Source organism: Barbatula barbatula (assembly GCF_947034865.1).
Source record: "Barbatula barbatula genome assembly, chromosome: 12".
Classification (NCBI taxonomy): Eukaryota; Metazoa; Chordata; class Actinopteri; order Cypriniformes; family Nemacheilidae; genus Barbatula; species Barbatula barbatula.
The window spans coordinates 4,134,844-4,158,628 of NC_136775.1; the positions used below are offsets into that span (position 1 = coordinate 4,134,844).

At 38.3% G+C, this 23,785-nt stretch overlaps 2 protein-coding genes across 3 annotated transcripts in view; one reads left to right on the forward strand and one right to left on the reverse strand.

Annotated features, from left to right (window-relative positions):
- The first annotated feature begins 331 nt into the window (after positions 1–331).
- washc5 (WASH complex subunit 5) lies at positions 332–10,703 on the forward strand. 2 transcript variants are annotated; one of them, XM_079470122.1, is made up of 29 exons: positions 332–419; positions 691–951; positions 1,062–1,207; positions 1,446–1,530; positions 1,621–1,721; positions 1,954–2,146; positions 2,232–2,384; positions 2,521–2,634; positions 2,761–2,932; positions 3,085–3,212; positions 3,648–3,777; positions 3,867–3,979; positions 4,073–4,239; positions 4,325–4,400; positions 4,504–4,614; positions 4,706–4,846; positions 5,333–5,413; positions 5,945–6,046; positions 6,625–6,804; positions 6,884–7,008; positions 7,092–7,254; positions 7,408–7,510; positions 7,601–7,680; positions 7,780–7,883; positions 7,957–8,086; positions 8,172–8,268; positions 8,351–8,504; positions 8,977–9,064; positions 9,157–10,703. In XM_079470122.1, exons 2-29 carry the CDS (start codon positions 766–768, stop codon positions 9,211–9,213), a joined length of 3,480 nt encoding a protein of 1,159 aa, XP_079326248.1. In that variant the 5' UTR covers positions 332–419; positions 691–765; the 3' UTR covers positions 9,214–10,703. The 2 variants fall into 2 exon arrangements, with proteins under 2 accessions (XP_079326248.1, XP_079326249.1); XM_079470123.1 differs by having other exon boundaries at positions 370–419; positions 739–951; positions 9,157–10,124.
- Positions 10,704–12,893: 2,190 nt separating this feature from the next.
- The window catches only part of adam22 (ADAM metallopeptidase domain 22), a gene marked incomplete at both ends in the record, with an annotated part of 47,283 nt that continues 36,391 nt past the window's right edge, over positions 12,894–23,785 (reverse strand). The window contains 18 exons of the mRNA XM_079468994.1: positions 12,894–12,914; positions 13,210–13,333; positions 14,638–14,721; positions 15,329–15,395; positions 15,478–15,578; positions 17,156–17,356; positions 17,482–17,535; positions 17,688–17,778; positions 19,538–19,649; positions 19,758–19,926; positions 20,026–20,145; positions 20,682–20,787; positions 20,881–20,944; positions 21,033–21,083; positions 21,216–21,296; positions 21,363–21,455; positions 21,537–21,608; positions 21,691–21,790. Of these exons, the coding sequence (XP_079325120.1) occupies positions 12,894–12,914; positions 13,210–13,333; positions 14,638–14,721; positions 15,329–15,395; positions 15,478–15,578; positions 17,156–17,356; positions 17,482–17,535; positions 17,688–17,778; positions 19,538–19,649; positions 19,758–19,926; positions 20,026–20,145; positions 20,682–20,787; positions 20,881–20,944; positions 21,033–21,083; positions 21,216–21,296; positions 21,363–21,455; positions 21,537–21,608; positions 21,691–21,790 (1,711 nt within the window). The remainder of the gene's footprint in view (positions 12,915–13,209; positions 13,334–14,637; positions 14,722–15,328; positions 15,396–15,477; positions 15,579–17,155; positions 17,357–17,481; positions 17,536–17,687; positions 17,779–19,537; positions 19,650–19,757; positions 19,927–20,025; positions 20,146–20,681; positions 20,788–20,880; positions 20,945–21,032; positions 21,084–21,215; positions 21,297–21,362; positions 21,456–21,536; positions 21,609–21,690; positions 21,791–23,785) is intronic.

A 23,785-nucleotide genomic window follows, 5' to 3' on the forward strand; every position in this document is an offset into this window, starting at 1 on the left:
ATTTCCTGGAATAAAGTTGTTTTTGGAATTGTATATTAAATGAATAACATTTCTCACATTTTGGAGACTTGTTTACCAAAAGATTTTGTTTTCTAAATTTAAATATTAAAATACTATTTAAGGACACATGATTAAAAAAATCTTTAAAACAATTTTGATCTTCAGGTGGTGTTTGTGTTGCTCTTGCAGAAAAACAACTGTTATTCTCTTCAATGTTTGTGTGAAGGTTATGACAATACTATTATGGACATTCATATGCTATAATACTAAAAACGTATATGCCAAATTAGACTTTTATTTTAAAGGGTTGCTCAGAGCGCCGCCATTTTCCAACAGCGCTGGGCGGAGCGACCAATGAGTTCAGCTCGTGACACTCACGTGGTTTGTAATCAGGAAGTGTCTGATCTGCACCGCAGCGGGTAAGTGATCAGAATGTAAAATATTGTTTCTTTAATAAGCGCAGTTTTTGTGAGAGTTTAGTTATTACAACCAAATTGTTTGTATTTAATAATATCCAGTGCATTGATCAATTCCACGCAAAGTAGATTATACGTTTTGATGTTTGTTTAGAATCAGCATATTTGTATTATGATCTAAAACGATGACACTGACTACAATGATTATTAATACGTTGCAATATGGTTTGTGTAGTATGGGCTGTTGAATGCAATGCTTTTGTTGTTGTTGAAGATGCTTAGATCTGCCCATCACTGAGACTACATGAATCTTTGACCGCAGAGCAGATCTGCCTTTGCTTTTCTCATCATGGTGGATTTTCTGGCAGAGAATAATCTGTGTGGACAGGCCATACTGAGAATCGTGTCCAGAGGAAATGCCATCATCGCAGAATTACTCAGACTGTCAGATTTTATTCCAGCCGTTTTCAGACTCAAAGACAAGTGCGACCAGCAGAAATATGGAGACATAATCTGTGACTTCAGCTACTTTAAAGTACTTCCGTTTATGCATGGCCTATACATATATTTTATCTTTGAAATCATTTTTATTTAGTTCAAACACCGGTCGTTATGATACTTGGCTCTCCTGTCATTCTCTTCTAGGGACAGGAGTATTACGAGAGCAAGCTGGAAGCAAAGCCAGAGCTGCAGGATTTGGATGAAGAATTTCGGGAGAACAACATTGAAATATTGACACGGTTCTACCTGGCCTTCGAGAGCGTCCATAAATATGTTGTAGATTTGATAAGGTGTGCGCTGCTTTTAAATTAAATCTATTTATTGGAGATTTGAGACCGAACAGCTTTTATATACAATCATTATTTTAGTTTCATGTACATTCCTTGCATTTTTATAATTGTGTAATACTCCAATAAGTATAAACTGTATAAACAAAAATGGCATGTTACTGGAGAATGGATTAATTCTTTTACTGAGTGTGACACGATTATCCGTGGTCATTTCTGAAAGTAATGTTTTCCTCTGTAGGTACTTGGATGATCTGAATGAAGGCGTTTACATTCAACAAACACTGGAGACTGTTTTACTGAATGAAGATGGAAAACAGCTACTGGTAATATTTGATATCTCTGTTTAGCGAAACAAAACTAGACTAGGTTTATAGAGCAGATCAAACTGTAAATGCATGTTTGTGTTGTGTCAGTGTGAAGCTCTGTACCTGTATGGAGTCATGTTAATGGTCATCGATCAGAAGATGGAAGGAGAGGTGAGAGAAAGGATGCTGGTGTCCTACTACAGATACAGGTGAGACGATATTTGCTTAGAAAAGTGTCGAAAATATATTATTTTACATTATAAACACAATTGGTATCTATACATAATAGTGTACATAAAACAAAGATGTATACAAATATTTGTGATGTACGTGTCAATGGAAAAGCATTAGATCTACTAAATACAAATGTAGAAACGCAATAAAAAAGGAAAATACATTTCATGAGATTTCAATCTCAAACGTTCTTTCCCACATCTTCAGTGCCGCTCGCTCCTCGGGCGACTCCAACCTGGACGACATCTGCAAACTCTTACGCAGCACAGGTTACTCCAGCCAGCCGGGAGCCAAACGTCCGCCCAACTACCCCGAAAGCTACTTTCAGAGAGTTCCCATCAACCCCACCTTCATCAGTATGGTGATCGGTCGCCTGCGTTCTGACGACATCTATAACCAGGCAAGAGTGCAGTAGTGTACTCTTCAAACATAACACGTGTTGAATAGTGTATCGAATGGCATTTATTAAGGTTTATGTGTGACAGGTTTCTGCATATCCTCTGCCGGAGCATCGCAGCACAGCTCTGGCCACGCAGGCGGCGATGCTCTGCGTCTGTTTATACTTCACCCCCTCCATCCTGCACACGCAGCAGGCCAAGATGAGAGAGATCGTGGATAAATACTTCCCTGACAACTGGGTGAGACAGAACTGGATGTTTATCACGCTGAACAGTCCTAGTTTTATTCTTGTGATGTGGGTTTTAACTTTACAGCATTTCCTCATACTGTTTCTTACGATATTGCTGAGTCTTGAACTTGTGCGGATTTCCTCAGGTTATAAGCATATACATGGGTATCACTGTGAACTTGGTGGATGCCTGGGAACCATACAAAGCTGCCAAAACGGCCCTTAACTACACGCTGGACACAGCCAACATCAGAGAACAGGTACATTTTTTGCTTTCACACACACTCAATCCAAACCAGAGTCACTCTGGATTGTGAGGAAGGATGTGCTGTTATATCGCTTATCAGTGAAGATTTCAGGATTAAAGCTTTGGTTTCTTCTCTCAGGCCGGTCGATATGCTGCCAGTGTTGAGAGTCTGAGGCCGCGCGTGCAGAAGTCATTAAAGGAGGGCTTCCTGAGGGAAGAAATCATCCTGGACAACATTCCCAAACTGCTCAACTGCCTTCGTGACTGTAACGTCGCCATCCGCTGGCTGATGCTGCACACTGCAGAGTCTGGTGAGGGATGCTTTCATTGTCTGATTTACTTCTAAAAGATGGAAAATTGATCTCTCTACTACCGTTTTTGCTAGTGCTTTAAATGCAGTCCCTTTTGGTTGGTTTGATACTCAAATAAGACAAGAACTTGACTGTTTCTCTTTTATATTAAGCGTACGATCCAAACAACAAGAGATTGCGACAGATCAAAGATCAAGTCATCAACGACTCCAAATACAATCCGAAAATTCTGTTTCAGCTGCTTCTGGATACAGCCCAGTTTGAGTTCATCCTCAAAGAGGTACAATTTCGAAAAATATAAAGTCATTATAATTTTTTTTAAAGATTTATTTTTGGGGCGTTTTTGCCTTTATTTGGACAGCTCTCATAGAGAGGACAGGAAGTGAAGTGAGAGGGGGTGGGATCGGGAAAGGACCTCGAGCCGGGACTCGAACTCGGGTTGCCCGGAGCGCAACAGCGCCATATGTCGGAGCACTTATCCGCTATCGGCTCCGACAAAATATAAAGTTATTTAAAAAGAAATATGATTTCAATCTGTCTGTCTTCTCACTCATAAAGTCGAGCAAATGTCTTCCCAGAGTGTTATAGAAAGTTGTTTCATCACTAGTAAAATCAAGACTCTTTGACGTTTTATAAAGCTATTGAAGATTCCTATCATCTCAACTTGAACCGATATCTCATCCAAGGTGTCTCACTTTGACACTGTGTTCCACAGATGTTCAAGCAGATGTTGGCAGAGAAACAGCTCAATTGGGAGAGCTATAAGAAAGAAGGTTCAGAGAGAATGATGGAGCTCGCCGAGGTGTTTTCTGGGGTCAAACCGCTCACCAGGGTGGAGAAAAACGGTAAATGCAGGTAGATGATCAGATGCTGTTTAATACACGGTTGACATTATTGTCAATCTGTTCATTTGTTTTATCCTGAAACACCTCAGAGAATCTTCAGGCCTGGTTTAGAGAGATCTCCAAACAGATCGAGTCTCTAAACTATGAGGACTCGACAGCCGCTGGGAGGAAGACTGTGCAGCTCATTCAGGCTCTGGTGGAGGTATAAACGAATCCGTCATCATGTACTCATCCTCAAGTTGTCCTAAACCAAACATGATGACATATTTTAAAATGCAATTGCGGGTTGTCAAAGGTGCAAGAGTTCCACCAGCTAGAGTCGAACCTGCAGGTGTGTCAGTTCCTGGCGGACACGCGCAAGTTTCTCCATCAGATGATTCGCACAATTAACATCAAGGAGGAAGTTCTCATCTCTATGCAGATAGTGGGGGATTTGTCTTACGCCTGGCAGATCATTGACAGGTGATGGCATCACGCTGGCATCACATGAGCATTTGTGTGATGTTTAAAGTTTGTTAACGTTCTGTTCCACATGTGTTGCTCACAGCTTCACTTCCATTATGCAAGAGAGCATAAGAGCAAACCCCTCGATGGTGACCAAACTCAGAGCCACTTTTCTAAAGGTTAGACCAGTTGGCATTTAATAGTTAACACACGGCACTGGAATTCTTACAGTTCACATGATTCTAATGGAGAGTGTAACGTGAGTTTTATAAATGTGAACAGCTGGCCTCCGCTCTGGATCTGCCTCTACTGCGAATCAACCAGGTCAACAGTCCCGATCTGCTCAGCGTGTCCCAATTCTACTCCGGAGAGCTGGTGGCTTACGTCAGGAAGGTTCGCTTTGAAGAAGCTCATGTCATAGCAGTTCCTTTAAAATACTACTCAAATGCTTTGAATCGATATACAAACAAAATGCGTCTGCCAGGTCTTGCAGATTATTCCAGAGAGTATGTTCACCTCGCTGGCCAAAATCATCAAACTGCAGACCCATGACATTATGGAAGTGCCCACACGTCTGGACAAGGACAAATTAAAGGACTACGCTCAGCTCAGCGCCCGCTACGAGGTATGTGAGTTACAAGGACAACCTCACAGTCTGAATCTGAATCTTCTATTGATCACAGTGCTGCAGAATGAATGTGGTCCACACGGCGCACACCTGTTCAACATACTTCATGCGATCTAGCTGCAGAGATGGATTGTAGTGAAGTATTTAGACTTGAACTCTAGTACAATTTGCAAGTCTGTACTTTATGAGTGTGTTTTTACTCTGGAAAATAATGACTGTTTTACATTGTAAAGCATATATCATCCATTTACTCCACAAATACGTTTTTCTTTTTTTACCTTTAATACATTACTCAAGTACATTCATAAAAATATTTTGTAAAATAAAGTACAAGTATTTAAATGCAAAAAACAACATTTATTTATGAAATGTAGTGGAGTGAAAAGTATGATTTATGCTTTGTGATGTAGTGAAGTACAACACTGTCTAGCTGTAATAATATCATCAAAGATTTCAATGATCTCATAAATGTTTTTTTGACAGGTAGCTAAACTCACTCATGCCATTTCAGTCTTTACGGAAGGCATTCTGATGATGAAGACCACACTTGTCGGCATTATCAAGGTACGTTTAATTTGCCTTTATGTGCTGTTTGCGGAGTTGTTTTAGGGAATGACGTCTCGCATCTGTGACGTATGCTAAATGGAAATTTGTTTCAGATGTAGGGGCTTCTCTCTCCCTCTCCTCTTTCTGTCTGTCTTCCTACACATGAATTTTAAGACGACGTAAACGAAACAAAATTAAAGATGGATTTGACGGACGGCTTTATTACATTTATGATGATAATCGTATTCTCATAATTATAGTTTAATAACGAATATTCAAATTTAACATAAGTAACATTTTATATATAAGTTTTATATTTTAATCTATGGAATATTATGATCATATTGTTATTGTAATTCCCTAGTGAAAATCTAATATAGTGGCTGTTCATTTTGGAAGCGGAGCAAGTTGTTGCATTTTGATAACAGGAATGAATTATTCACGGTCACCTTTATTAAATAGCATTCATTTGGATATCATCAGATATTTGTATTTTTTGACGTAATGTTTGTTTGTGTGATACATGAAATACGAGCGTGTCTGTTTCAGGTGGATCCAAAGCAGCTTTTGGAGGACGGTATCAGGAAGGAGCTCGTGAAACGTGTCGCCTACGCCCTGCACAAGGGTCTCATATTCAACCCCAAGGCTAAAGTGAGAGAACATTCATGTTGCACCGACCGCTGTATTGTTTTTAAATACTTTTACAAATTCCCGTCAAACTTTACTGTTGATGGAAACGTGTGCAGTTTCAGTAAACAAAGCATTTCCAAAACAAGAAATACATACAGTAAACTGAAATCGAATAAATAAAGTAACTAAATAGAAAAACTAAATGCATTAATAAACACTGATAGCCTACTGGTTTGTTTTCCTCTTCGTGCTGCTTATTACTGATAACAGATATATTTTTAAAGACCTACTCTTTTCAAAGTTTGCGTGAATTTTATGTTTACTGCTAAGGATCGAAACGAGGAATACATCATTTATTATCACTGGCTTTTCTGTCACATTAATGCAAACACGCAGGCGAGCGCGCGGTCGCTCGCTCTCTCTCACACCACGTGGCTCAAGCTTCCGAGTCCGTTACGGACGCTTAAAATGAGATGCGCAAGAAAGTAGTCCCACCATCAACAAGACAAACGTTGAAACTTTACTTTTGAACGATGTCCTGTGGTGTGTTGTAACCGTGGTATAAGCGTAATAATAGTTCTTTACATTCCTGATATCAGCCCAGCGAACTGATGCCCAAGCTGAACGAAATGGCTGCCACCATGGATGGGTTTTATCGCTCGTTCGAATACATTCAGGATTATGTGAGCATCTACGGACTGAAGATCTGGCAGGAGGAAGTGTCCCGTATCATCAACTACAACGTAGAGCAGGAGTGTAACAGCTTCCTCAGGACAAAGGTTTAACATTGAGCTTGTTTGAAATGTTCGATTGTGATGTTCAGATTAGTGCTGTTCACCTAAAGATGCTCCATTTCAGATCCAAGACTGGCAGAGCGTTTACCAGTCCACCCACATTCCAATTCCCAAATATCCGTCAGTCGATGAATCCGCCACGTTCATAGGACGACTCTGCAGGGAAATCCTGAAAATCACAGATCCAAAGTGAGTCGGAATAAACTGCTTCCTGGATGTTTATTTGGCAGAGTTCCCGGAGGTTTAACGTTCCTTATCTTTATTTATTGCAGAACGACGTGTTACATCGATCAGCTCAACACCTGGTATGACATGAAGTCACATCAGGAAGTGACCAACAATCGACTCTTTTCCGAGATTCAGGACACGCTGGGAACTTTTGGGCTGAACGGACTCGACCGTCTCTTGTGTTTCATGATTGTGAAAGAGCTGCAGGTAAACGCACAGGGTGGAAATTTGAAGGAAACATTCCTTCAAAAAATACAAATATCCTAAACTATAAATGTAACTTAAATGAATATAAACGTTAATAATACAGTATGTTATAAAGTATAAAATATTAATCTTATGCAAAATTCTCCTCTGTAGAATTTTCTTACAGTCTTGCAGAAGAACATCCTCAAGGACAAAGCTGTGGTTGATATCTTTAAAGCTCTGCTGACAGCTGTCAATCCTGTCAAAGGCATTGTGGGTAAGTGTAACCGTCATTACTCGACTTTAGATCTTACACAGATTCCCACAATAATTATTCAAATGTAATATTTCAATCCTTAAATATCAGCAAATGCGAGCAAAGTGTATGCCAATGCTGTGGCCAAAACTCAAAAGATCTGGGCGGCGTATCTGGAAGCCATCATGAAGGTATTCATGTATTACTGAACCTTTTGTTTTGCATTCGTGCTCTCTAATTCTATATTTTTCTATTACATTCATGATGGAAATCAAATGGACTTTTTACAGGTGGGTCAGATGCAGATCTTGAGGCAACAGATCGCCAATGAAGTGAACTACTCTTGCAAATTTGACTCGAAACATCTCGCTGCAGCACTGGATAATATGAACAAGTTTGTCTGAGTTTTTTTTCAATTGTAAAAACAGTAAAACAGACGGTTTAAAATAAAAAAAAGTGCATTTCAGGTCTCTTCTAGTCGATATTGAAGCACATTATCATGATCCATCGCTGCCGTACCCTAAAGAGGAAAACACACTTCTTTACGAGATCACTGCTTACCTGGACGCGGCTGGAATCCACAACCCACTGAACAAAGTTAGTCCCTCAACCTATTGTGACAACTCAATGTCATGTTTTAGAAAGATCTTAACATTAACAATCTTTTGTTTCCCACTTTCAGATTTACATCACAACCAAACGTCTGCCTTATTTTCCCATTGTGAACTTCCTGTTCCTCATTGCACAACTGCCCAAACTGCAGTACAGTAAGACGCAAGGTCTGTGCATGCGTATGCAGGATTATAACTTTAGATATCAAGGTTTGTGTTTTTGTGATAGAGAACATTTGTATTTTCATAGGAATGACATGCAAGAAGGCTGCAGATGCGGTCGACTGGGCTCCTCTCGTCCTGGGTCTCTTGACGCTGCTTAAACAGTTTCACTCCAGATACACCGTACAATTCCTGGCTCTGATTGGCCAGTTTATTCGCTCCATAATGGAGCAATGCACCAGGTATGTCATGACATGGAAGGCTGTCCGGAGAAATATGAAACTTTGCATAAGCAAGGTCATGGTTTGACTTGACTATTAGGCACGTTTTCCTTCAATTTGTTGTCTGCATTAGTTTAAATATATTGTTGTTTTACTTAAAATCTTAATTCTTACTTTCTTTATATAAACTATATAAAGAAATTTTATTTCTTGTTTCTTTCTTTTGATGCCAGGGAAGATAATGTGTGCACTTTTCTAGAAGTGTTAAAAGAACAGTTCATCCAAAAATGAAAATTATGTCTTCGTCTACTTTATCTACTTAAATCTGTAAAAATGTCTTTGTTCTGTTGAGCGCAAAAGGTAGTCAGCAGTGGCCAAGAACTGTTTGGTTACAAGCATTCTTCCAAATATCTTTCTCTGTGTTCATTAGAAATGTATGAACAACTTGAGGGTTAGAAAAAGGAAGCATTTTTAATTTAGTCCTTTCTTGCAGTCAAAAGGTTCCAGATATGCCTTCAGATGTAATCGGTGCATTAATGTTTCTGGAGGACTATGTGCGGTACACTAAACTGCCTAGAAAGGTACCATGACATTTTACCGAGAGTTCCTTAAATGACATATATTCTTGGAAAATGCATGTGGTTTTTAAAGCAGTTTTTCTGTCCTTTTTCAGGTGGCGGAGGCTCACGTGCCAAGTTTCATCTTTGATGAATTTAGAACTGTGCTGTGAGTGGGTTTGTCAAATCATATTTGATTTCGTTTAAGTGTTTCCTAAAGAACTAATGAAACTTCAGTTTTGTGTCCTATTTGTAATACTGATATTGTAGCTGTTACTGATCAAATGTAATAAAAAGCCCTATGTATACTTTTTATTCAACTGGAAGAACATGAAGAATCATCAAAGGATTGAGAGGTTTAAACTTTAAAAGGAAAATGTGTAGTCACATGGGCTACACCTTTATGATACAACACGCATACACGAGACATCATTTGAACGAAAGTTTTACTTTATCTTAAATATATTACAATACTGAATGGATACTGTATGAAAAAACAAACTGTTATCATTTGAATTATCAGTCTACACAGTATGTACAGCACACAGTAAAAGAAAACAGGCATGTAGAATCTATGACAACACGGATTATAAACCGAACGAAACAACACGGGAGATGTTGAACTAGCATAAGGCTTTAAAAAAAAACTCCAAATGTAAATCTGAGCTGCAAAAAGAGCCAACGGGTGTTCAGTCCATTCTCTTACAGCTAACAGTCCTGCATTTACGTAGTGTGATTCTCGAGTCGGTATTTTGTTTATGATCTCTGTATGTTGTTTAAAACCCAAATGAGTTCCCCCAAGTACACTCAGAAGTATTTTAGTTGACTCCTCCAAATGCAATGTTTTAAAAGGACAGTGACTGGTGTCAGAACTCCATTTCGACCGCTAGGACGGTGTGCTTTTTTAAAAGACAGACCAGGGTCACAGTGAACGGAGTATTGCTTTAGAGCGTTAAGTAAACTAAAAGAAACTAAATGGTGTTAATGCCAAATGAATGTCCTTAAAACAACATTCTCACGATGACATTGAATGTATTCATGTCAACCGAATGTACAAATAAACAGAGTTTCCCACTTGGTACACAAAGGCGGCGACTCCACATGAAATTCTGAATCATTGTAACCTCAGTTTGCACAAAAACCTATTGCAGTTTTAATCATTCTAAAGCACTTAATTGTCAATTGGGATTAACTATGTACATGTAATACTGGGGAGGGAAAGACTTTACAAAGTTACCTTAAAAATACCTCATATGCGTCGTAATGGAGATGTTAGTTGTGGATTACAGGCAGAGTGCAAAAATCAGTGCAGACGGATCAAACGCACAGCAGAATATGTACAGATGAAAAACTGCTATTACTTATACAATACTGACCGCAAAGGTAGGCGATGTGATAAAGGCTGGATGGTCACGTGACCGGCATTCATGAGCGATACTGCAGCGTTTCTCTGTGTGAAGACAGTCGTGATGCAAACAAAAGCAACACGAGGCCTTACAAAAACGAAAAAGTGGGATTACGGGTTAGTCTACATGAAGTTATTCAAATTTTAACGATGACATTTGGTCTATGCTAAATGTATAAAGTTTACATTAATCATTGCTGTGAATGTCAATGAAATGCGATTTCTGAGTAATGCTATTAAAAATACAAACATGCATTTAAATGAAATTTCTGTTATGAATTACTCAACTTCAGGTTGTTCCTGTATACATTTCTTTGTTCTGTTGAACACAAAAGAAAGCTATTCATAAGGAAGTTAGCAACTGAGATTTCAGAGGCACCATCGACTACCGTAGTTGAAAGAATATCTAATGGGAGTCAAAGGTGCCTCAGAACGGTTTGCTTACCTACATTCTTCAAAATATCTTCTTTTGTGAACAAAAACATGTTCAAAAGAAATTCCCCAGAAATCTCAGTCGCTAACATTTGTGAACAAAGACATTTAGACAGGTTTGGAACAACTTGGGGATGAGTAATTCATGATAAAAAAATATTTTGGGGTGAACTGTCTCTTTAACGTCTGTCCTGTGTGTGCGTTGAAAAACAATTCGTGTTTGCTTTTAGTCCTGTCTGTAAATAAAAAACTAAGTGGTTAACCAATAGGCTACGTAATACGCTCATGATGGGGAAGGGGTGGAGAGTGAGCAAGCATTTGTTATATTCAGGCTGTATTTGTTTGGTTATCGATTTCAAAATATAAATAGCATTTCTCAGAAACACAGAGAAAAAAATGTACTGTTACATTCAGAGTTTAGTCGAAAATGTTTTGCGTACTGTGTTTTCATCTCTACCGCAATCCTATAACTCTGCAATGTATCAAAATCAACTACATATCCAATTAGTTTGATTATGATACGCAAAGATTTCACCGTCACGTCCTGTATCACAAAAAAATAAGTATTTGCACGATCAGCTAAAGTCACATTTCTAACATGTGAGAATGATCAAAAATGTGCAATGACAAAAAAAGACATTCTCCTACAAGCATGATGAAAACAAAGTCTTTCGAAAGTTTAACAGAGACAAACTACGACCTTGTGCACATAACAAGACAGAAGCTCATTGCTCTTTCTTTTTCACAGTCAGATTATTAACTTTATTCATTTTACAAATCACAATTACCAAACCGTTTTCGCCCCGACTCAAGTTGTGTTGCGGTACTAAAAGTGCACCCTCAAATCAACTCAAAATGCTATAAACAACACGCTTTTTTCTTGCGTACATTTGACTTTTGATGGTATTGTTGAAGTGATGTTATAGAAGTTACATTATGAAGTTATGAAAACTATGTACTTCTACAACAAAGTTGTGACTGTAGCTACAATCCCAAAATATTCTCTTATAAAAACCGTTGAGAAGTCTGTAAACTCAAAGTTATTATAGTAGCATCTGCAACTACACAATCTGAATGCGTCTGTAGCGCACATGTACTGTCGGGTGTGGCAGCAGAAAAAACAAGACTGTAAAACCTAGGGCATCTTTGCACAAAACACAATCGTGCGACAAGCTTTTGTCTTGTACCGTGCACTAGGCTTTTAATGCAATTTGGGATGAATTTGGAAAGACACTCACAAGACAGACTCCTCAGCAGAAAAAAGTCCTGCCACGCTTTCCACAACCAAGCACAAAAGCGAAGAATAGCACAATCTCACATTTCACTCATTGTTTCTGAATTATATGACATATGTACAGAATTCTCTGAGAAAAGGCGATGATATGAAGGGGACTGGATATGTCCTTGCCTTTGGTTGTAGCCAAGAGCAACGCGAACATGAATGAATCTTACCAGCCTAGACAGAGCTGTCCTCCGATACATGCGGCACCTTGTGTGAAAGATCTTCAAACATTTTTACATCATTACACTACAAGGAATCGATAAAGATGTTTTCTCATGCATACAGCAGTAGGTTCTACAGTGACGGGGTGCTTTCAAAACAAGCTACTTTCTGCTCAAGAATGTGCACCCCGGCGAATAAGGGCACCGATCACAAAACAACATGTTTGTTTGGAGGCGGGATGGGCTGTATGTGGGGTCACTGGAGGGCGGGGTTTAACGGGGCACGAGCGGCTTGTTGTTTGTGTGTCTGCTCAGCACAGCTGTCATTCTGGGTGTGTCTCGTGATGAAATCGTGTTCCTGAGTCCTGTTTAAGAATAACAGCAGGAATGAGAATCTGATACCGTGCTCCAGGGTTAGACGGCTCCGTGCGGCAAACGCTGACATTAGAGCACACCACGTCCAACTCTTCCTTTTACTTGTCCTTTAGTGTTCGTTTCTCCATTTTCTTATTTCTTTCATTTTCTCATCCATACAAAAGCGGAGGGAAATCCTTAAGGAGTTGTTGAGTTCTTTTATATTGATGTTTCCCACAGCTGAAATGTGCACATGAACACGTGTTAGTAAATATTACTATGTTGAAGCATGATTTAAATGAAGAGATGATCACATTTCATGTAATTTCATAATATAAATTTTTTTGTCTATTGGTTTTCTGCTAGTTGATAAAGTGATTCAAACGAAACTAAGTATCTTTGGGTTCCAAGACTTGATGTTATAAACTTGTAAATCCAATGCATAGTTCTTTCTAAACATTCATAAATAATTTGCATTAAAATATCAATAAATATTGAATGACAGTAAACAACAGTAATCTAAAGTGAGTCTTACCCTTGCACTTTGTCTGTTGGCCTTCCTGTCCTCATCCGGAAGGGGAGGCATGGGGTACGGGTATCTCCGGCTAGAGGCGATGGAGCCCGTTGAGGAGGTGGGTGATTTGGCCGGTGATAGCGTTCTGAGGGATCAGAAAGACACATCGTTAGAAACCATGTACATGAGCTGGATAACAGCATCGAGAGCCAAAGCACACATGGATCTGTCACCTCTGACCCCATAGAAGGTCAAAGGGAGTTTCCACTGCAAGCCAAGATCATCCAAAATCACTGACTTCATCAGGCCTTGCCACCAAATATACTCGATTCAGGGGAGACCAATAATCGCTCTCGTCGTCATGTGGGTTTACAGACATGGCGGACATGATGAGGTGATCAGGACAGACAGCAGCTGTACAACGATGACACCATAAAGTGAGAAAAAGACAAACTTCACATGCTAAGCTGAAGTCGGCATGCAGAGAGGAGACACGGTGTGTGACAGAGCGTTAAAGAGTCAATGTCAAATAATAAGAACAGAGTAGTTCAACTACAAATACATTTGATGGTTGGATTGGTCTTGTGATGCTCAAACAGAAGCACAAATGTGTGAATTTACACAAAATGTTTGGGCTAACCTCACAAAAACATTTAGGTTTTACCCACAAAATATTCTTTTATTTACACTTTACTTAAAGCATACAGTATATGTTTAATGCAGTATAAGAGTAGTTTTAACGTATTCATTTTGCCTTATAATGCATTCTTATATAGAATAAAATCGTTGCAACTACAGTTAATAAATTGTAACACTTATCAATGCTTTTTAATAAACTTTTCATTTAATGTGTTACAACACACATTATGAAAAATTATAATGCGTCATAACTTTATAATGCATTTTACATAAAGGCTTTAAGTAAAGTGTTACCTTTTCTAAATCAACAATTCAAATCTCAGATTTTAATTTCAATCAGCATGTTTGTGGGATATATGCTTAACTGTTATTAATATAAAAATGCTATCACACTGAGAAAAATTTAATTGTCCTAAAACTTAAAAGTTTTATGAGATTGGCCCGCCTATAGTCTCTAGTGAATACAAGATGATCATTTACATAACTCCTAGCTTCTTTCTCATGAATATAGATGTTAACATCAAATGATCTCACGACTATCCAATGCTGTCTGTCTCTGAGAAGCACAATTGTATCATGAAGTATGGATGAAAGACTTCAACGAATTCAACAAATGTCCAGTTAACTTCGATTCACCGCAGTTCAGAATATCTGTTAAGTACAATTTTGGAATATAAAACATGTTCAGGAGAGGGTCTGGTGTTGTTTGTGACAGTTCAAGAGCTCTCAAATGAAATTTGGTCAGGGATGAGAAACTCAAGAGGAAAACCGATGAACAGGGGACAGATATAATGCAGTCTGATGTTGTACCTATTAGGTCCTTCAATGTTTTTATTCACATCTTCTACCCATTTAGTTACATAACACTCTGATTTGACGCAAGGGGTTAAATACCTGCAGGAGAAGGATTGGGAAGGAGTGATGGGGAACAGACAGAGAGAGAGAGAAATAGGAACAAGGAAAGGTTGGTAAAAACAGCAGCAGCACTGACATTGTTTACGGTCCGAGATGCGGATGAGAGATCAGACTACAGCATGAACAGTACAGTACACAAATTATGATGCTGGTTTAATTTGGAGGGGCTTGCGGGATGTCATTGTTGTATAGAAGAGGATGAAAACTCTTTTGGAGAAGGTGGATAAAATGGATTTGAAAGACAAGGGTTAATAACTGCGCAAATTGTAACTGTGAATGATCAATTTATATTTCTAAGCGTTGAGCAATACTTATCAAACATTTAATAAGCTTTTTAACATCTTTGAATGTTTCTAATGTACTGTATTACGGCAAGGAGGAGATTTGCAGATGAACATTAAAAGCTCAATTGTTAGTAGTTTGTCACATGCGAGATGTCAGCTGCATTAAACTGCTTAACCTCTACAGACTGCTGTACTGATACGCAACACAGAAATATAGACTCCATGCACGTAAACCGCTCCCCCCCTGTGTGTTTCTGCATCAGCTGTCCGCTAACAAAAGATGTCAACACTGCGTATCTTACTCTGTGGAATTGGAGCGAGGGCGGAACTTCTTTCCCTTGAGCTTCTTACGAGTTCCTGTGATGTTTCCTATGGTGAGAGAGAAGAATGTGAGGATAAATAAGGCACGATTTAATGTTGAGAGCACATTCGCTGATGGGTTTGCGGTTACCTTGCCACGAGTTGCTCCTGGGTCTGCCGTTTTCACAGACGTCAGAAATGTGCTTGGCGTCAGGGATTCTTTCACTCCAGGAATGAGACAGACCGTTAGATCTTCAGACCAATGAATAGAAACAAAGTACCAAATTACTTCATAAAATGCAGTCATTGAGCTTCTGAAGTGTTCTGCATGGGGAAAACAAATGACTGACTGATGTCACATGGCTCATACCCAGTATGCAGTATGCAGATTTTCATCATAGATTTTTATTAAACGGGTTATTCTCACAAAATCTCGGTTTCAATATGTCAATCATGATTAACAAATTCCCTTTCTATTCATTTCAAACAAGTTTTGACGTGTTTAAATCATTCGACTTTTTTACTGACAGTTAAACACAATTTAAATAAAAAGTTACAAAAAAGGACTAAATAATTCTCATTACCGTAATCATTTAAAACGGTCGATCTCATAGCATGTTGTGCTAAAAAACAAGTGAAGTCATGCCTAACCAAGGTTTTATTAATCATATATAATAAGACATTCCTTAATTGTATATTAATAGAATATTATACATGAAAAAAAACTACCTGTACGTTTTTATCTAGAAAAATAAGTCATCTGTTAATTTGTTTGCCATTTGAAAGGTACAGTAATAGTAGATGTGTTTCTTCACATAAAATCAAACTTAATATAAATATCTTTGTGTGTTTAAACAGTCTTTAAAAAATGTTACGGAGGATGAAAATATCAGTCCTGGACACTTCTTTCTTCCACTATTTCTTCATTTTGAATGAACATTTTTTTTTCTAAATTATGTTTTGTACAAGGTAGAGAACACAATTATCTTTATTATGATCATTTTTTGTGTCACCAAATTACATGTTTTATAATTGAAATCTTTGGTTTCATGAGAATCACCCATAAGGATAAATCATTATGCAAATTGGTTGTTGGTAATATAGTGGGAACTCGGGAAAACTGCCTTATTTGCAAGTGGCTTTGGAAAAAAGCGTCTGCTAAATGACCAAATGTATAATTGAGAAATATAAATTTTAGTGAATTAATTCATAACAACATTTTTATCAGATTTGATTAATTGTTCAGCAATTTTTTCATGAAAACAAAATTATACTTGAGAAAAACTAGAACCTTTCTCTCGAGTATTTATCTAGTCTAACAAATTTATCCTGCAGGATGTGACATCATTTTAGAAAATGTTTTTCTGTCCTAATTTATAAGGAATAATTTACAATTTATTACAGGTTTGAGTATATTTCTAAAGGGCAAGAATATTCATTTTTATACAAAGTAACCGAGTTAAAACGGTACTGCATAACAGGAATGACTCACATCACTGCTGATGAGCATTGAGCACAACAAACACATAGATGAGATGGACATGAGGTCGTGGAAAGGAACAAGCCAATATTCCAGAAACACAATGACTTACTTACTGACCCAGTTTTAATGATACAACAGCTTGTCTCTAATAATGACTCCCTGTAGAAGAAGCTGTACTTATAATAGTACGCTTTTCACAATACGCTTCATCTGGGGTATCTTCAGAAAACCCTGCATGATGTTTAGCCAGGATTAAAAAGGAGCCCATGTTAAGCTTTTTAGTCTCGGGTGTGTTTATTGGCAGCGCATGCAAAGCGATGAAGATGGAGATGAAAATGAAGCACACCTGAAGCCAAACAGAGAGATGTTTTGGCTGATGGAGGGGATAGAGGGAGTGAAAGAGCAGGTGTTGATCTGAAGGTGAGACAGGTAAGCAGACCTCTTCTTGGAGCTGCTGCCAGAGTTGGAGCTTACGCCTTGTGGCATGTCGCTGTAGAGAGAATCAGCGTCTCCTGGTTTCTTCACGTAATCACCTGGTGGCATTTGCCTGAAAAACAGATGGTTTGATCTGAAAGCTTGGCTGAGACAGGTATTCTTCAAACATTTCACATTTGATATAATCCTACCCAAAATTCATTGATAATACACAAGCTAATCAAATAATGAACAAACCGGCAGAATCTTCTATGTACTTCTGATTCCTCATATTGACGCTGTCTGTAGCTCCTTTGTTGGGGAAAAAGAGATGAACACGATAAGTGATATCGCAAGAAATTCATAATAAAATAATAAGTCTGTCATGTTCAGTGTGTTAAACTGAATTGCTGTTCCATGTAAAATGCCAGGCATTGTGAAGCATCTGTGGTCATGTGACTTACTTATATCCCCATGCGGAAATGCCTAGAATCAGTGCAAGGACCAGGATAGAGCCCGCAATGGCACCGATGATGATGTTAGTGGTGACGATACCTGTTAGAGAAACAACATCTTAAAATATGTAGCCATGGCGACTGTTAATCTTGACCTATGATCCACTAGACAAACCTTAAAGTAATGTGAAATTATAACTGATTTGCATTTATCAGAAATATGTAATAGTTAGGTTTGATTTGTCTGGCTGATCACGATTTTGGAAAAGATTTACACATTTTTCTGTCCTGTAAGGTTGTATGTCATCAGCATCAATATGAATCAAATCCAGAAAACAGGGATTGACATGACGGGTTTACAACAACACAGCACAGCGGAACCACACTGTTAGCTTTAGTTCAACCAGAAACACACAGGAATTATGGGGTGAGTGAGGATACAGAAGAACCGACGGAAACAACAACAAAACAACTCAAATCTAAACTCACTGTCACTCCAAAAGACATGAGCCTGTCCACAAAGAACGAGTGCGTAAAAACAACAGCCATGAAACAGAAAAACAAAAAGACAAATTAAAAGCGTGTGAAATGCTATGGTCAATGAACCGCTGAATATGATATGAACCAAAGAGTTACAGACTGATGAGAAATAGGTCCTGGGTGACACGTAAAAATATTATTGTGGATATTGACAATATATTCCATATGATATTCAGGGCTTATATTTTATATATTATAAATCAGATGGATCAACGTTTTAAACAAATAGTTTAAAATACACTGAAAAAATTGCCAATTAGATGTCAGAAACTGAACAGAATAGAAAGAAATCTTACCAACTTTAACACCATTTTTGTGTTAAGAGTTTTTTTTTGATTTAATACAATCATCCTTGCAAGATGTAATGAAATATTTTTTAGAATTTTTAATGACCAGATAATAGGACATTTAAAATAATTCAGATAATGTTGGCTACAAGGGATGTAACAATATTATCGATATTGTGTTATTGCGATAGCAATATTGTCTTAATATTATCGTGGTGACATGACTGTATGTACGATAGGTCTCCCCGGCCTAACATAAAGAAAGTTAGAAAAAAGAATAGATGTTACCTTTGTCAAGATCTATATGGTGCAATTGTTTTACTTTATAAAAGAGAGTATTAGGTCATTTGACCCATCTCATACTATAACCCATATATCACAATAAATACTGTACCTAATACTGTAAAAACACTTTATACCGAGGTATTACCGTCCAGTGAGAATTTGATATAGTTACATGCCTATTGGCTACATATCCCTAGCAAAATCATCATAACATATATTGTAAATATTTGTTTGATCACCCAGCCCTAATGAGAAAATATGAAAAAAGTCAAGTCATCTTTATTTATATCATTTTCATTGTTACAAAGCAGCTGTACAAGAAAACATTGACTATAAGCAAAACATATAAGGTTATGCAAGTCAAAACACAGGTCAAATATCAGACAGACTATAAATTCCTATATGCAGTGTCAATGAAATAAAACTATAAAATGCTAGCAGCCCCCCCGGCCAGCCAAACAGTTCAAAACAGTATGAAAACGGTGGCGAGGAACACAAAACTCCATTGGAGGAGAAAAAAAACCTCAGAGGGAAACCAGGCCTAACCAGGGGATTCCAGTTCCCCTCTGGCAAAAGCTGCAGCCTCTGCACAAGCTCGACAGTGCTTGCAACAAGGCAAAATTTAAAACATTTAGATTCAAGATTATCATTAATAATCTAATAGCTAATAATACCTAATAACAATAAAGTACAATTCTGCCCTGTCACGGTAGTGTCATCATAAAGAGCAGTGAGAGCTTGACCTACCTGATGTTTTCGCTGTGGGCCGCACCAGCAGGTAACTCAGAGGAGAGGTGGAGTTACAGTCCTCACCTGCCCATCCCAGATCACACACACACCTGAGCTCATTACTGCACACCTGCAACACACACACATGTGATGATTCTCAGACACAACGAAGATGATTTCACTATTAATTTGTCCCACAATGTAGGCACATTTCATCCACTGATAAACATCCTCTCACCCCATGTCCAGAGCAGATCACCCGCTCGTTGGTGCCGGGACACGTGCTGAAGTTGAATTCTTGCACTGGGAGGCATTTGTGGTTGAAGCAGATGCGTTCTGCCCCGCACGCCGTTCCGTCCTCCACGTAACCCAGATCAGTGTCACCATCAATCAGCACGTGACCTCCGCTAAAACATGAAGACTCACTTCAGAATCTGTGTGTCTATTGTATACCATGTTAAACATCAATAAACAAACCTGAAGAGTGCGTGCGTTTGTGTGCATACCTGCAGTCCAATGAGGCGCTGTGCTGGGCCACGGAGAAAGAAGTCAAACCACCCTGTAACTCTCCAAGTCTGGGTGCCGGGGAAATGTTTGAGCACAGCAGATATCCACAGTGAACATCCCTGAAAACACACACACACTTAAAACATGTCCCAAATTTTGATGATTCTGATAAAACTTTGCATTATTTAAACTCCCCGTGAACCAGAAGTTGTGATCGTATTTACTTTTTACATTTCCGAGTGAAATGAGGGAATTTCAAACGAGAACAATTGTGTGTGTGGCCTTTGTCTTTCTCTGCGATTTGATTGGATGCATAAGACAGCCATTGCATTTTGAAACGGAACTGGCTGCAGACAGACAATTGAAGGGGAGGAGTTGACGGATGTTCCGGCCAAGTCGTCTTACATATGTCATTTAAGATGGATAGTCATTAAAGGAAGGAAGTGCCTATTCAGATTTTAACTGAACACACACATTTTAAAAAGAGAATGACCCACATTGATAAACTATTTATGATAAACACTGTAATATTTCATGAAACAAAATAGCAATTGTAATTTTTATTTCACTGGGACTTTAATGGATTTCAAACCTGTTTTATGATCAGTGTAGCACATCTTGGAAAACAAAACTGCTGTTTGACTGTCAAACTCACTGTTTTTTGCACTGAATCCAGGTGTCTTTGTCTCGTCCACAGTTGCCTTTTTCTGTACCCTCAATGTTCAGCTTCTCATAACAGAACTTTTCAGCAGAAGTCGCTTCTGTAAAGACAGATCCACGGCATCGGTCGGGAATCACACCAGAACTCTCCACCACTGAAAACTCATTTTGTCAGAAAAAGTTACATCACTTACTTTCTCCCCATAGGTACTTGCACTGTCTGTCCTTGGTTTTACATCGCCCGTTGAAACATCGTCCCTGAAATCAAATTAATACATAAATAAATGTAACGCACATAATAAATACGAGCGAATTTAATGAAAACATTTGATATTTTATTACTCACCTGGTCTTTCTCACAGGTGTATCCATCCATCTTGTGCAGGTTTGAAGGACACTATAAAAATCAAATGACTTCTTTAACACAAAGATTCTTTAACATTAGGAATGTAAAATGGTCATTTATCATTAGTAAATCAATTTCACACATCATAGCTGTGAAGTGTCAGGGATGTAACAGCACTCTTACCTGACTGGAGTTCCCAGTGCACATCTCAGGTATGTCACAGTCGTTGACAGCCTCCCGACAAAGCACACCCATAAACTCCAACTATAAACAGATTATATTTAATAATCTAAAACAAACAATCGATTTATTCTATGTCTAAACACCAACCTGGCAGTTCTTACAGCAGAGACCATCACTGCATTTGGCTCCCTGAGTCAACATGCATTTCTTACAGCAGTTCTCTCCTTCTCTAGCACATTCCTACATAAACCCAGAGAGAAAACAGCTTACATAAGAAGTGTAAGATTAATGTGATCACGGTGTCGATGTGAGATCACTCACGTCTGGGTTTCCACAGTCACACTCCTCTCCTGCCTCCACGAAACCATTACCACACTCAGGAGGATCCAAAAGCTACAAAACAACGAGAGAGATTTTACGCGACTTATTGTGATGTGCTAAACAAAATAAAGTAAACACTTCTCAAGTGCTTTACCTTTGACGGCTTGTTGAAGAGACACCCACCACCCCCGCTGTTGAGGAAACCGTGAAACTCTTCCACATTACAGTCAGAAAATCTCTTGGGTAGGTAAAAGCTGTCAAAGAGAAACACAAAGTACTAGAGTCACGCTGTCTGATTTTAACCCTCTGATTCACACAGCGTGTGCACAGCATCTTTTCTACAACCGTGGCACTTTACAAAAAAGAGTGCTTGTTGTCAGCCTATTGATGTTGGTGCTTTAAACTGAAAAGCAAAACTATTCAAAACTATTGCTTGGTTGTTAAATATAAAGCCTTTGTGAAAGGAAGAAACTAGTACACAATTTATCTATGCAAGCATTATACATTATTCAATTAGTAAATGGGATTCAGCAATAAACTCATCGTTGTATTTTTCTGGTCTCTATATTACTTTAAGTCCTGTAAAAATGTCACAAACGGTTTGCGCGAAGCTAAAAAGAAACATGTACAGTATTCAGACTTCGTGTGGACGGGTCATGCTGAATGTAATGGTTTCTGTTGCCATGACAACCGCATCAGTCTCATTCAAACCAGCAGAGGGAGGGACTCAGACACAAAGAACAACAAAGCAGCACACAAACGCCTGCACAGACGGTGGGGGAAAAAATACATTTGAGTCTATTATAATTGTGTATAGGATTATATATGATCAAAATAAGACAGGCTGGATAAAACCTAAGGCTAAATAGTTATGTAGTGATATATATTTATGTAGAGAATATTTTTTAGCTCAGTATGAACACCGAAAAATAGTCTTACAGAGGCGTGGCAGCACCATCAAATTCAATCTGTACATGAGCCAGGTCACTGCTCTCAATATCCTGCAGAGGTCATTCTTAAACAGTAAGCACTATTGCAATCTGTAGGAATCTGCAACGGTGCAGTTTCAGGAACCCTTAACCGCGGGCTGGGAATCAATACTTGCATATCTCACATTATGCCGTGTCTGTTTAAAAGCGTGTGAGTGGTTACTCTTCATTTCGCAGATGCTGAGTGTGTTCCTGGAATATCACGGCACATTGTCTTACCTGCTCGAGCAGGAGTAATTAATTTTATAATCTTGCAGGCATTTTCACTGAGATGTTAACAGCAAGAAAACACACTTAAGAGGGGGAAACAGACAACAAACATCCTGCAGCATTAACACTGGAGTCAGTGGATCGGAACCAACATGCAAGCTGCACAGAAAATCAAACTCCATCAATGGAGAGACAGATCAACGTGTGTCTGTCTGGAAGGCCATTGACGCTGGTGTTAATAAGCTGTGAGAGTGTGCTGTAGCTTTCAGGAAACCATGCCTAAATATACATCTGCCTGAAGTGCATGTTGGACTTTCTTATATTTATAAGTTTAGATTTTTTTACCCAACAACAGAACAACACATATTCTCTCAGTTTATAAACTTATGATAGTTAAACCAAAAGTTCACCTAAGAATAAAAATTCTGACATGATGTAACCTCACGTTGTTCCAGAACTTTATGTTGTCAATTTTTTAGTGGAAGGAGATTTTTTCCCATATAAGAACAGTTGGCAATGTCTTTAAAGGCCATAAAATGTTTTAAAAGTAGTCTGATAGCTTAACGCAAAGGGGCGGTTTCTCGGACAGGCATTAGCTTAAGACAGGACTAGGCCTTGGTGAAATTGGGATACATAAGTTGCTACAAAAAACATGGAAAAAAACATGTGAATCTCGAGACAAAACAATGCCAATGATCTTTTTAAAGATATGTCAGTGTAAATTGTTTTCGATCAAGACACATTTAACATTTAAGTCTGGGACTAGTCTTAAACCCTGTCTGGGAAACCTCCCCATGTACTGTAAAAAAAACTACTGTATATAAAGTATATAATAACATATCTCCTTCTTTGCAACCAGAGAAAAAGTAACAACATGTTAGTTTGAAATGACATGCGGGTGAGTAAATAATAACAAAATTCTAATTTTAGGGTGAACTATCCCCTTTAAATGTAAACATTTGCATCGATAAACATTTTTATAAATATGAAATACAACACATATAACTTATGAAAACTAGTAAAAAATGTTTTATATGAGAAGCTAAGCAC

What these genes read in the sequence shown, in the direction of transcription:
- washc5 (XM_079470122.1), top strand. Translation starts at nt 766, where the DNA reads ATGGTGGATTTTCTGGCAGAGAATAATCTGTGTGGACAGGCCATACTG. An exon ending in TCAGAGCCACTTTTCTAAAG is followed by an intron (nt 4,401 to 4,503) that starts GTTAGACCAGTT and finishes AAATGTGAACAG; the next exon opens with CTGGCCTCCGCTCTGGATCT. An exon ending in TCCACAACCCACTGAACAAA is followed by an intron (nt 8,087 to 8,171) that starts GTTAGTCCCTCA and finishes TCCCACTTTCAG; the next exon opens with ATTTACATCACAACCAAACG.